At 46.4% G+C, this 13,616-nt stretch overlaps 2 protein-coding genes and 1 long non-coding RNA gene across 4 annotated transcripts in view; 1 reads left to right on the top strand and 2 right to left on the bottom strand.

The window, feature by feature from the left end:
* capn2l (calpain 2, (m/II) large subunit, like) overlaps nt 1-11,485 on the bottom strand; it is a 14,592-nt gene extending 3,107 nt beyond the window's left edge. The window contains exons 1-18 of one of the 2 annotated variants that reach the window (XM_046047780.1): nt 11,125-11,485; nt 8,770-8,839; nt 8,528-8,649; nt 7,945-8,078; nt 7,167-7,335; nt 6,553-6,636; nt 6,224-6,309; nt 5,170-5,244; nt 4,924-5,084; nt 4,603-4,772; nt 4,347-4,358; nt 4,029-4,240; nt 3,245-3,281; nt 2,478-2,543; nt 2,335-2,392; nt 2,187-2,251; nt 1,983-2,051; nt 772-850 (exon numbers count right to left, since the gene is read on the bottom strand). In XM_046047780.1, coding sequence (XP_045903736.1) covers nt 772-850; nt 1,983-2,051; nt 2,187-2,251; nt 2,335-2,392; nt 2,478-2,543; nt 3,245-3,281; nt 4,029-4,240; nt 4,347-4,358; nt 4,603-4,772; nt 4,924-5,084; nt 5,170-5,244; nt 6,224-6,309; nt 6,553-6,636; nt 7,167-7,335; nt 7,945-8,078; nt 8,528-8,649; nt 8,770-8,839; nt 11,125-11,361 — 1,906 coding nt within the window. In that variant the 5' untranslated portion in view covers nt 11,362-11,485. Of the gene's footprint in view, nt 1-771; nt 851-1,982; nt 2,052-2,186; nt 2,252-2,334; nt 2,393-2,477; nt 2,544-3,244; nt 3,282-4,028; nt 4,241-4,346; nt 4,359-4,602; nt 4,773-4,923; nt 5,085-5,169; nt 5,245-6,223; nt 6,310-6,552; nt 6,637-7,166; nt 7,336-7,944; nt 8,079-8,527; nt 8,650-8,769; nt 8,840-11,069 lie in introns of both variants that reach the window. The other variant, XM_046047781.1, reaches the window with a different exon arrangement.
* The window catches only part of LOC123969976, a 10,033-nt gene continuing 7,460 nt past the window's right edge, over nt 11,044-13,616 (top strand). Inside the window, exon 1 of the long non-coding RNA XR_006824833.1 lies at nt 11,044-11,509. This is a non-coding gene — a long non-coding RNA (uncharacterized LOC123969976). The remainder of the gene's footprint in view (nt 11,510-13,616) is intronic.
* The window catches only part of capn8 (calpain 8), an 18,655-nt gene continuing 17,942 nt past the window's right edge, over nt 12,904-13,616 (bottom strand). The window contains exons 20-21 of the mRNA XM_046047782.1: nt 13,192-13,250; nt 12,904-13,038 (exon numbers count right to left, since the gene is read on the bottom strand). Of these exons, the coding sequence (XP_045903738.1) occupies nt 13,015-13,038; nt 13,192-13,250 (83 nt within the window). The 3' untranslated portion in view covers nt 12,904-13,014. The remainder of the gene's footprint in view (nt 13,039-13,191; nt 13,251-13,616) is intronic.

The following is a 13,616-nucleotide window of genomic DNA, read 5'->3' as shown; positions in this document are numbered from 1 at the left end:
ATCTGTGGTTGCGGGTCACCTGCTGCCCCCGTGTTCCTGCTCGACACCCTCTGCTGCAACGACTATTGTTACTAGTCCTATTATTATAATCATTAACATTACGATTGTTATCATTAACACTATTATAAATATCTGTACCATTTTTCATTTAGTCTATAGCAACATCACCTTTACTGTCTGTACCTCTGTGTGGATATTGTGTAGACTGCCTCCCTCCCCTCTCTCTCTCTCTCTCTCTCTCTCTCTCTCTCTCTCTCTCTCGGCCGCCCACCCTGAGCCATGGTTCTGCTCGAGGTTTCTGCCTCTTAAAAGGAAGTTTTTCCTTGCCTCTGTCTCCTAGTGCTGCTCTTGGTGGGAACTGTTGGGCTTCTGTAAATAGCATCACAGAGTTCGGTCTAGACCTGCTCTTTTATGAAAAGCGCTGTGAGATAACTGTTGTTGTGATTTGGCGCTATATAAATAAAATTGAATTGAATTGAATTAAACTAATCATGAAATCAGACATGTTGATTTTATAAAAGTGAAATTTAGTGTTTGGGGTTTTTCCCACATTAAACAACAGAAGCTCATTTACATAAACAAACAAACATGAAATACAAGAATCTAAAACAAAAAGAACCAGCAGCAGATAAACGCTTCATCTGAAATACTGACATCATGAAACATCCGAGACCTTAAACGTTTTCTGATGCTGTTTGATAAGAAATAAACTAGAATCTGAAACGTGGAACGAAGCTTCAGACGAGAGATAAACGGATAAAGATGTTTTACCAGCTTCCTCCACGGCCGACCTCATCTCTGCAGAGCTCATGGTCCCCGACTGATCCAGGTCCTTCTGCCGGTAAATGTTCTGTCACACAGAGGAAGGAGGTCTCAAATTCAAGAGCTCATGTTCTGCTTCTTGGCTTCTTCCCTCTCTTTTGTTGTGTTATAAATCTTTAAATGTGCATTAAACTCTGCTCCTGAACTGACACAGTTAAGAGCTCCGGTCAAACGTTATGAAAGATAAACGTGTTACAGATTAATAACTCACCACTCTGAAACTCGTCATCCAGTCTAGGTTCTGACGCTGGTTCTGGGTCAGGCTCTGGGTCCAGCATGTATGGCTGAACAGAAGCCATTACCGGCTGAAACGGCTTTGTTTTGGATCACACTGACATGCTTGTCAGGACCTGCCCTACTTTGCTTCGGAGTGGCTGAGTAGTCCTTAGCTAGTTACTGTCAGAGACGTTTTATAGAGTAGAAGCATCACTTTAAGAATCCTCAGTGCAACTCTTTGGGGAAAGCCTGTAACCCCAAAGATGTCGGTTATCCCGCCCCTCCTGCTAGAAAGCCAATCGTCTGCTTTTAACAGCCGAGGCGGGAAATCTATTTCAACCAATCGTGTGGTTCCACTGATGTCAGGGTCTCCTACGCACATTGCACAAGTGCAGCTCCCAACAAAGATGGAATAGAGGTGAGATGCTTCGCTCGGTGGCTAAAACAGAGCGTTGAACACAGCGGTGAGAAGAGGAGCTGCAGTCTGAACATAAACCATGTGAACCTGTTCTGGTACAACCTCTAGATAAAATGTGAAACTGAGCAGTTAAAGGAGACCTATTATACTGCTTTTCCAGACCTATATTGTAGTTCTGTGACTCCTGTTTGGCCGCTTTGCATGATTCAAAGTTCAAAAACATGTTTTCTTATACTGACTCTTCATGTAGGCCTTCATTGCAGCCTCTGTGTGAAACAAGCTGTAGATGCTCCTGTCTCTTTAAGAAAATGAAATTTGTATATATGGAGGAGCACACGTGTTATTTAGGTCAGAGCCACCGTAGCTTCTCCTGCTTGCAGAGGGAGCGGTGACTGAGCTGTTGGATGCTATTCACACCGCTCACCACTAGATGGCACTACAACCTGCACGCTGAACCTTTCAGGCTGCTCAGAAGAGACAGCAGTGAAAGGTGACGCTTCACCGGGCAGGCCGGGTTCACACTCACCAGGTACGCCTCGATTTTGGTCCACAGCACTTTAAACTCCAGCAGACCGAGCTGACCGCTGCCGTCTGTCTGCAGCTGCAGTTCAGGAGCTTCACCCGCAGTATTTTACCCAGCAGCCCCCGTTGCGTTTTCAGTTTAAACCACTAACTCATGACATCATAGTTACAGGAGGACTTGGCGTCCACGCCGGCGCTGGAAGGATACGTCCAGCATGTTCACCATGTTGCGACATGTTGTGATGCTGAAGCCGCTGGTCTGGATGTCGGATCCTGTCAGAGACAAACAGGTAAACACTGTTCACACCTGCAGAGCCCACCTGGACCTCAGACCGGCGTCTGGTTCCTGTTCTTACGTTTGGTCACCACTTTGTTGAGGATCTTCTGCAGCTCGAAGGCAGAAACTTCAAAGTCCTGCGGCACAGAGACTCTTCCTGTCAGTCGACCGTCACACAGCAGATATTAATATACATGTTCATTATTCTTATCATCGGCTCACCGCTCCTGCCAGCCGGCCGAACAGACCTCTGAACCGCTCGTCCACGTCGTCCTCACCGATCTCGATCTGAAACAGGAAGTCAACTCTCAGCTGACACAATAATCATGATGATTCATCAATCAATAGCTGACATCTGTGCAGCTGAAGAGCTCAGTCACACGTGTAATAAACTTCAGAAAGTTAAACGAGGAACAATGTCTGACTTTAAGAAAAAGGAACGTTAAGAATTAAAATCCAGACGACTACAGCTGCAACAAGTCATCGAATAATCGATTGTCAACTTGAATTAATCTGAAACTATTTTGATAATCGATTGATCGGTTTGAATCATTTTTTTAAAAGACAAAAAGTCAAACTTCCCTGAATTCAGCTTCTTAAATGAGTATTTTCTGGTTTCTTTAATCCTCCGAGACTGAATATCTTTGAGCATTTGCGGGCGTCTTGAGCTTTGGGAAACGCTGATCGACATTTTTCACCATTTTATGGACAAGCAACTGATCAATTAATTGAAAAAATAATTTAGATATTTATAATGAACATAACTGTTAGTTGCAGCTTTAGTCAGGACAGCATGTTATTGGTTAACGGGGAGAGTTCATGGGTCAAAGTTGAACTGGACAGAAAATATAGTGCAGATTTACTTCCCTGTTTTTTTATCAGGGGAAATTATTAAAAAGAAAACGAGATTAAAGGTTCAGACTGAATGCAAGGAGCCGCCGTCTGTTTGGTAACTTTTAAAAAATGTACCAGCTGGATCTCGTCCTCACCTTCTTCACTCTGCACTCGACGGGGTCGTCCAGCTCTCTGCAGGGACAAACATCATTATTAAATGATTTTTTATTATTAAAACACAAGATCCAGTTTTTATAAAGACTAATAAGAGCTGCTAGAGAGTGCCACATAATCCTCACTGACATTAAACACACCGTGAAGGGTTCTTACTGACTCAAAGCACTCAAAGCATCACAGTAAACAGATGTTTTAATAGAAACTCCAGCAGCTGCAGTTCCTCTAACATCCACCAGGTGCTGCTGTGACCAAACTCTGTATTGAAGTGAATAGGTGCGTTCGACTTCATGCTGTGCTTAAAATAAGGCATGCTGGTTAGAAATTGAGTCCGACTTTCACCGGTGCTGCAAATCACCAGGTCACATGACATGAAAACCTCACAGGAGCAAGGCGGCTGCAGGCGCAGAGTCCGGCCGCAGTGGCTTTTCTGCAGCTGCATAAAGCTAGAACCACACTGAAGCCTGGTCAGATCAGTTATTGATCTCAGCTCACACAGAACATGTTCGACTTGATGGCGGCGTTTTTATTCCCCGCCCCTGCAGTCACCTGTAGCTCACATTAGACTATCAAGTCAGCGAAAGTCAGCCGCCGTCATCTTGAACGCACCTATTAAGAAAACCTCCAACATCTCTACAAACACAAAGTCAGTTCAGCTCAGCAGATTCCCCGAGACTTTCACCATCAGCTCCATCATGACCACTGAGATTCATTTAGACATGGGACCTCTCGCTCTCCAGAGTCTCAGAGTCTGAAGTAACTTACTGAAAGTCTGCCTTTTTCTCGGAGAAGACCCGGACACAGAAGTCTCCGTTCTTGTGCGGTTCGAAGGTGGACGGGATGATCAGGTACTCTCCGGGCGGCAGACAGAAGCGGCTGCAGACTTCTCGCAGGTTGATGAAGGTCTCGGAGCGCGCGGTGGAGGCGTGACGCAGGAAGAAGTTCCTGTTCAGGTGGACGTTCCTCTGACCAGAGAACTGACAGACAGACACCAGAGGTGAACCCAGAGTCTGAGCTAAAGAAATGAAATGTTGAGCAATAAACCCCGAGCGGCAGGACGTGAGCAGGTCGGCGTCTTCGTACCTCATCAGGAAACTGAAACAGAAGAAACAATAAGATTCAGAGAAGTTTACAAATCGTACTACCCTCTCAGGCTCGTCTCTAAAGTCCTCCGACAACAGCAGCATCCTGTTGTCCACTCAACATGACGAGGTGAAGACCGACCAGGGCGAACTGGACTCTCCTCACCAACACAGTCGACTCTTCAGGACACGTTTTATAACCTTAAAGAAACGCTTCTGCCTGAAGTCAACAGTCCAGACATGAAACTCCTTCTCACCTCGTAGATGGCGAATCCGACCGTGTGCATGCCCTCTCCCTTCTGCCTCAAGTGTCTGCGGTTCTTCTGGATCAGACCGACCACGAGGCTGCAGCCGGCCTCTCCGTCCTCCGGGTCGTCATCCTCCTCATCCAGCTTGATCACAAACTGAGGGTTCATCCAGAATGAGTCTGCGGTTTGGAAACAGCAGATCAGAGACCTTTAAGAGTTAAAGGAAGGTCACCCCACCTGCTGAGGCGCTGCTGCTGACGGGCTATAAGAACCTGCAGGATCTCTAAAATGAAACGTTGGACCTGCTCACTGTCTGACAGGATCACTCACTGGGGAAGTTCCTGCAGCCTCCAGCGGTGGATCCTTTCCTCCAGCTGCCATCGAACTTGGACAGAGCCCATTTAGAGATGGAGTCGTCTCTCAGGGCGTCGGGCGTCAGGTTACAGATCTCCAGCCGGGAGAACTGTCGCAGGAAGTCAGAGAAAGACATCCTGGAAGACACAGCAGAGGGTTTCACTTCCCACAAAAGACCTGATGATGAAGTTCAGGTAGATTGGAGACAAAGTAAAGTTTTACCAGAACTCTCCGTCCTCTGCGCGATGACTCAGGCGCTCTCTGTCCTCGTCACTGATGTAACGCCACTGCAGCGAACTGTCAGGAAGCGTTCGACACGTTTTACAGTCAGGAAATAAGAAACACAACTCGCAGCTAAATCATAATGTGAGATTTTAGACATTTAGACAAACTGTCCCATTAAAGTAGCTGAATTAGCTGTTAGCAGTTAGCATGGATGTACACACCTTCGGACTGATTTAAATCTCTCTGGTTCATCCAACTCAGACATTTCAAATCACGTCTATGTCCTGTCACTAGCGGTGTTCCCCAGCGCTCTGTCCTGGGGCCCCTTCTGTTCATCAGCTTTCTGCTTCCTCTTGGCCATATCTTCCGTAAATTTAACATCCAAATCCACTTCTATGCGGATGACACCCATCTCTACCTGTCCACCAAACCTACCTCCACCTTCCTCTCTGATTGAATAGAAATCCTGGTTCTGCTGCAACTTCCTCAGACTTAACAAGGACAAAACCGAGGTTCTCTTCATTGGCACCAAATCCACTTTCTCTCTTAGAGTAGAAAGTCTGGGTGTGATCTTCGACAGCACACTTTCATTTCAAGCTCACATTAATAATGTCACTCGGTCTGCATGCGTTCATTTAAATAACATTAATCGCCTCTGAACTGTCTCTCTCAACCATCATTAATGCAGCCAACTGGTTCAGAACTCTGCTGCCCAGATCATCAGCAGAACTCCTTCTATTAATCATATTACTCCTGTCCTTCAGCAGCTTCCCAGTTAAATACCACATTGATTTCAAAACTCTGCTCCAGACCTTTAAGGCCTTTCACAACCTCGCTCCTCTGTACCTCACCGGCCTCCTTCATATCAACACATCCACCCGTCCTCTCAGCTCTTCTTCTAATCACCTCCCTGCACCTCCTGCCCAGACAGCTTTCACTGGATGTGATACTGAAGGAAATCTCGGAAGACTCTTGGAGGCTCTGCAGCGTTTGTTCTCTCTGGTTTGAGTCTCCAACACCTGTTGGGTGACGAGCTGTCGGGGTTACCTACTCATCACTCCAGGCTCCGGTCCACTCCACCTGACCCCAGGGGTTTCTGATCCGGATCAGCCTCTCCATCTTGCCACGGTACTCCACCTGCAGCCAATCACACGCAAAGCAGAGTTACACCTGATGCCATGAGAGATGAAGCTCCGCCCCTCTTCAGGTGAGCTGGGTCTGCTCCATCTGTACACCTCCGCATGCTAACACAAGCTTTGTCTCCAAAAAGCCACACCTCCTGCTAAGGCTCATGGAAAGTGTAGTTTAATACAGTGTTCACATTTTTCTGTCCATTACATGAGGTTCACGTGGGGTGGGGGTGGGGGCGTGTCCTCTCACCTCAGCTGCACCAGTCACAGAGTAGGCGTGGCCTTTCACCAGCTTCTGAGAGGTGACCGCCTCCGAGTCGGATGAGCTGGTGATCTGAAGCAAAACAACATCAGCTGATTAACGAACCAAAACAACGTCCACACAATGAGGCGTTCTATTTTTATCCAAAAATACTTTCAGAAACTGACGTTCTTCCAATAAAGTCTACAGTAAAGCAGGACCTTCTGCTGAAAACATGTAGTTTGATTTATTGTTCTGTAACACGTCTTCTCGCTCCGTCTCTCGTCTCTGTGCTGCCAGAAACACCATAAAACGAAAATATGATCAGGGCAACTTGTCTAGTATCCATGAAGTACTCATCATTTACGATACAGTACCCAGTACTCATTATACTCTACAGGACCTGTGTTTGTCTATTGAAATAATATATTATTACAATATTAATATGGATATTTTCCAGTATGTACCATGAGATGGCAAACTACAAAATAACCAGAACACTGAATGTCTCATGTTGTGTTCATGTGAAACAGAAGCTCGTTAGTTTTTATTGTTGGTAAAATAATATTAAAATACTTCATAGATCACATGACGTTGTAAAAGTATCTCTACACGCAGCGTACGTCTATGGAGCAGCCCATCAGCGACCCGCGGCTCTGAGCCTTCTGGATGATGTGGAACAGGTGAGGACCGGGTCGACCCAGCTCGTGGACCTCAGCGATTCCTCCGGTGAAATCCTCGAAGCCCTCGGTGGTGGTTCCTCCAGACAGAGCCTCGTAACAGCCGTTCAACCTGCGGCAACATCACACACACGGGTAACGCCTGAGGATGCCACGTGACCAGGAACAGAAAGTACCTCACACAGACGGTGCGCCGGCTCTCTCACAGGTAGGTCAGGTGAGCAGCTTTGTTTTAACTCAAGTTTCTGAAAACTTAAATAAATGGCAGTGATGTTTCCTCAGGTGGTCACAGACCGGTTCAGCCCCGTGGATCCTGTCAGAGTAACGTTTGGGGCTTTTAATGATTGAATCAGTTTCTCAATTAACCGTTTAGTTTCTAAAACTGTGAAAGAGTCCGAAGTGCATTCATTACTAATCAATGAATCACCTGATCGTTTCAGCTCTGATCCAATTTATTGCAAAATTTTTCTGTTTTTCTCTCTTTGACGAACTCGTGATCATTAAGGGGTCCACCTCCCTCTGCGATTGGTCGGCTGTGTGGAGGTGACAGGGGGCGGGGACTGAATGTCTCAGCTCTCGTACATGTGACCAGCTGAGGTCGACGCTGAGCAGGTGACACGTTTGTGTTTCTAGCGGTCTCCCTCAGTTTATCCCTTCTCACATCACTGTTCTCAGGCCTGTTGCAAAACAGATGTATGTGTTTACATATACTCCGTCTTACTTGGCGTAGGCCTTCTCCAGCAGGGCGCTCCAGAACTCCCTGCCCTCCGCCGAGTGGACAAACAACAGCTCGCCATCTTTCACCGGCAGACGGTCGTCGATCACCACGTCCACCCACTCCCCGAACTGCCAGAACTGCAGACCAGAGAAACAGATAAAAAGAGGCCCTAGGACGCTTCCCTGAGGAACTCCAGTCACCCAATAACATGTCTGTGAAGATTCAGTCATCCAGGTCAGACTTATCCCTCTCATATGATTCAACCCACATTGAATCCATGGAGGTTTGTAGTAGTAGAAGTAACATTTGTAGTAATGGATAGTAGTAGTAGTTACATTTGTAGTAGAAGATAGTAGTAGTAGTATCATTTGTAGTAGTAGATGGAAGTAGTAGTATCATTTTTAGTAGTAGATGGAAGTAGAAGTAACATTTGTAGTAGTAAAAGTACATGTAGAGGTACTAACAGCTGTTGAAGAAGTAGACGTGTCAGTACCTGGTCTCGGACTATGTGCTTACCCAGAACCTTGTGTAGTATTTGCATCCCAGGTACCTTCTTAAATATTTGTGGTACTGCGTATCTGTGTACCTGGAAGTGGAAGATGCCGGCGTACTCTCCTTTCGTGAAGCTCTGACCGTGCGGGACGACTCGAGTAAGAACTTCCTCGTTCAGGGTCAGAGAGGCGATGGCGGCGAGCAGCCAGCAGTCCCCTGGATGACAGACAGGAAGGGGCGGGGATTAGGTCAGACACGTACTTAAAGGTGCTGCACTGGAGGAAGATCAACAGCTTCCTTTAGAAGGATGGTGGTAAGTGGTGTGTTTGTTCTCACCCAGAGCTCCCTGACGGATGTCGGTCCTGGAGGCTCCACAGATGATGAACTCGGGGTCGGAGGTCATCTCCTGCACAGGAAACACGACACACATCAGCTGACAGACTGAACCTGGTTATGTCGGACGCATTCACACCTGTTCACTTGTGACTATCTGATCTGCCCGCGACGCCTGAAGCCGCTCAGCGAGGACGGGGTTGGCAGAGTTCAGGTTTCTGTGGGAGGATAAGAACTTAAGATGATAAGATAAGGAATTCAGACATTATTGCAAGATGGCTACCATCGCTGCTGAACCTGTTCCCACACCACACACATACCCTAAATTCTTTTCTTGTGTTAGTGGTTTGTTACTAAGTGAAATCAGATACAAACTGTGTAGAACTCCTTTAAAGCAACATTATGTAGTATTTGTATCAGGCCGTTCCCTGAAAGGTGGGATTCCTCTTGACCATGTTAGTCACACGGCCTCTGGTGTCAGAAAATGAAACAGAAGAAGAGTTATGTGTGTAACTACGGGTCTATGAATTCTGGATGCCAGAGTTCTTAGTCATTCAGGATCTTGGCGAGAAAATACTCAACATGCACAATCCAGAAGTCATAGTTACATACTGACACCAGGGCAGGACTAGTTTCATACGGAGGCATAGGAGCACCATAAAAAAGAAAACATCTGTTTATTTTTTGCATAGAAAATGCTGAATTGTTTCTGTTCGTTTTTATTTACATGGTGTTACCAGCTAATGCTAGCTAGGCCTGGGTAAAGTTAGTCGCTTGCTAACAACCTAAGCTAACGCTTGTTGATACACTGAAATCTGGTTTTGTGAATTCACTCTCTTCACATTTTCCAACTGTAACATTAACTTGGTTCATTAAAGAGGTGATATTCTGCTGTTTGGCCTTTTCCCTCTCCTTTATTGAGTTATAAACTTTGGAAAAACCCAAAGGGAGTTCCCATCTCCCACAGAAAACTCTGCTCTGAACTGCCTGAAAACAGCTCGTTTGTAGTCCAGCCGCTTCCCTTTCATCCCTGTGACATCAAAATCCCTCCAACGTCTTTGCAACCAGAAGCTTTGGCTTTTTTAGCCAGTGGTGAGCAAAGTAGCCGAACATATGCCTCTTCGGATCCTTTATAAAAAAATAACAGTACCTCACTGTAAAAATACTCTGCAAGTAGGCCTACTGCATTGAAAAAGTTAAGTAAAAGTATGTTCAAAATAAAAGTATAGCCTTCTCAAAGCAGAAAAAAAAAGTCCCCTATGACTGTTATATATATATATATATATATATATATATCTCATTAGATTATTATTCCTCATGCATTAATGTAGTTGGATGAGGTTGAACTATTTTCTATCAGATTGGAAACTGGAACCATAAAATGTTTTTACAGGAAAAATGACTAAAACCAAAACAGTTGGCAATTAAATTTCTGTCAATTAGACTAACTGATGTAGTTCTACTAGCTGGACTTTTATAAACCGTTAAGTAATTAAATTTATATCAAAACATCCTATTTTTTAAACTCTTCATTGATATTGTATGTAAAAAATGAATTATTAAATTATTTCTAACTAGTAACTGAAGCTGTCAGATAAAGTAAAAAGTATAATACTATATATTATATAATATATAGTATATATTTCCCTTTGGAGATGTGATGAAGTAGAAAGTGGCATGAAAAGAAAATACTCAAGTTCAGAACAAATACCTTGCGTACTTAAGTACTTTGTTACTGCCCACCACTGGCTTAGCTTTGGCTGCCTGAAACTAAGGAAAGGACTTGAGATGTTTTTCTATATTTTGGCTCTGGACAGAAAGCTATCATCCATCATGGTGGTGAAAATGGACTTGAGCCACAGGGCTCTGAGTGGGGCCCCTACACCCCTCATCAAGGCATAAAAATGTGCAACACACACTTACAACACAAAACACCATTCAGAAGCTGAAATGTGTACTGGAGGCCTGTGTGTGCAGCACTGCTGCTCGTTTGGGGCCAAATTTCCTTTTAGTTTTGATACGTTTGTATTTTTGAAAGCATATAAATAAATGTATTTATTTACCTTTAACAGCTCTACCTATTTTTATACCTTCTGTTTGTTCGGGTAAAATCTAACTGCTAGTAAAACTTGAGAGAATTGGCTGGGGCCCTGGGGAGGGAAACTTCTGAGAGCCCTGATAGATAAGGTGGGATATATGGCGTTAAAAGAAACTCTTGCTCCTGATATTAAACATCTCATATCTGACAGGAGTTTCCTGACTGCAGCAGGCTGAAGTTTGTCCGCGCAGTCTCACGTTCTCACGTTCGTGGTTTTGGCGCAGGCGGCGTTTCTACGTGAGGCTGTGATCTTCACTGACCGTGGGTCTCTTCCAGGACACCCCCCGGACCTTGTAGGAGTTCGGGCCCAGCTCGTTGAAGCCCAGGGAGGAGGGCAGCGCCGGGAACGCGTCGTCCTGGAACAGGCGGCCGGACTCTAAGCAGCGGCGCCGCAGAGCCTCGTAGTCCTGGTCCAGGTACCGAACCGCCTGGCTGTTGGTTCCGATTCCCCGGTTCTTCTCCCGGCGGTGCTGCAGCGTGGCCGCGATGCCCGACATGTTGCTGGGCCTGGAGTCTGCAGCGGAGAGCCTGGAGGGTGCGGAGGCTCCTGGAAAGTTTGGGGAGTGTTGAGGATGCAGCGATGGAAGGAAGGGAGTGTCCACTCCGCCGGGATCACAGAGAGCAACCCGTCAGATTCAGCTTCCTGTAAGTACCTTCAAAATATTTAACCGCCGACCATCAGGCAGGAAAGCAGTTAAAGAAACGCTTTTATTGTGAAGAGTGCAGGTCTGACTTCCGGGCGTGTTGTGTGAAATCTGCGCAATGAAGCAGGAAAAGTTCTGCTGGCAGCTGAAAGGTTCTTTCCTCTGACCCGTGTCACTCTTTCCAGGCCGCTGTCTCTCTGTCTGTCTCAATATTCTGTTTAAATTTCAACAGACCGTCTTCACCTCAGAAAGAAACAAAACATTCAGAGAAAGGAGACAAACAGCTGATGAATCTCTGCAGGTGGCCTCCAACACCTGAAGGTGTTGATCAGATCCTACTGACGTCTCTAAAGATTCATAAAATATATACTTCAAATAATTTATCCCCACTGATGAACAAAGAACATGAAATCATTTTTAAACTGGAGCTGCGTGAAACTGTGTGCTCCGTGTTCCTCAGGTGAGATAATCTCACCTGGATTCTTCTTGCTCTCAGATTCAGATTCTGAAGTTTGTTCTGATTCTTCCAGTGATTGTCGTCCCGAGGACCTGCGGGGCCCGGGGGGCCACAGCCTCAGCAGTAGCTGGTTTAGGGGTTTATCTGTTGGCTCTGTGGTCAGAGGTTTTTGGGTGATTCTGAGTGCGTTCTGGACGAGTTCTGCTCTCAGGTCTGTTCAGTTTAAAGTGCAGAGGGATTCGGGATCTGGTCCACGTTGTGAGTCGGTCTCTGTAACTGTACCCACCACAGGGGCTCGGGGTCATCACCCCTCAGGAACGTTGTTTTAAAGGTTCAGCAGCCAGATGTTAAAAAACTTACTGATGAAGTCAATAATCCTGATCACTGATGGACACCCAGAGGTCAGAGGTCAGTCCACGATGTCACAGCTCTGAGAACTGGAGACATGTGACTTTATTCTGGAAATCTCTGGTGACCCTGATCCTCTGTCTGTATAAAGAGAACTGGGCCGAGTTCAGCGCTGCCGTTGTTTCCAACAGAAACGCTGGTGCCTTGAACACACCGTTGTGAACGCAAGCGCGCTGCATGTTCCTGCCTTTTTAACGCCGTACAAACTTGTCGCAGCTGATTGGGTAACACCTGAGACACGCCCACCAAACGTGAGAAAACAGATCTCAACGTCTGTAGAGAAACGTTCAAGTGTCGTTCAATCCGAAAACGTTCTGAGATTGGACTCGCTCCAGGTCACAGCGGCTCGCAGGCCCCTCGGCAGGCTTCCTGGAAGTTGGCCAATCAGAAGAAGGTGGGCTTTTAGGGAGGGGCAGGTTAAGTTTCAGACAGGATGAACTGAGGGGTCTGCATGAAGACCAGAAGAAGATCCGTAAGGTTTCTATAAATCACCACGATGCCAGATTAAACATTAAAAACAGACGTCCTGATGATCAACACAACACACTTTTATTTCAACAAGTTTTCATCAAGAACCAACAGCTGCTGTCTGTCCTTTAAACTGGAGACAACTCCCAGCATGCACCTGGAGCGGCTGGCTGTCAGTTGATGGCGAGGCAGAGCCACTGTGGGAGGAGAAGAAGAAGATTCAGTGATGATGTCATCAGGCAGCTGTAAAAGAGAAGCTGATGTAAAAAGTACAGACTGCAGCCTGTAGGGGGCCCAGAAACCAGCAGCTTACTGGTTTCTGGGTCAGCACTAGTCAGGACAAGTTTTACCTGCTGCAGGTCCAATTGGATCTTCCCCTGGTTCTTCGGGTCCAGAGTCCTAAACATCTCTGTAGGGAAAAAATAAATACTGTGTCATCACTGTACCAGGGACACCAGGAACACCGGGGACACCAGGAACACCGGGGACACTAGGGAGACCAGGAACACCGGGGACACTAGGAACACCAGGGACACTAGGGAGACCAGGAACACCGGGGACACTAGGAACACCAGGGACACTAGGGAGACCAGGAACACCGGGGACACTGGTGACACCAGGAACACTGGGGACACTGGGAAAACCGGGGACACCAGGAACACCGGGGACACTAGGGAGACCAGGAACACCGGGGACACTAGGAACACCAGGGACACTAGGGAGACCAGGAACACCGGGGACACTGGTGACACCAGGAACACTGGGGACACTGGGA

Source organism: Micropterus dolomieu, linkage group LG04 (genome assembly GCF_021292245.1).
Source record: "Micropterus dolomieu isolate WLL.071019.BEF.003 ecotype Adirondacks linkage group LG04, ASM2129224v1, whole genome shotgun sequence".
Taxonomy (NCBI): domain Eukaryota; kingdom Metazoa; phylum Chordata; class Actinopteri; order Centrarchiformes; family Centrarchidae; genus Micropterus; species Micropterus dolomieu.
This window is presented reverse-complemented; position numbering and strand designations above follow the sequence as displayed.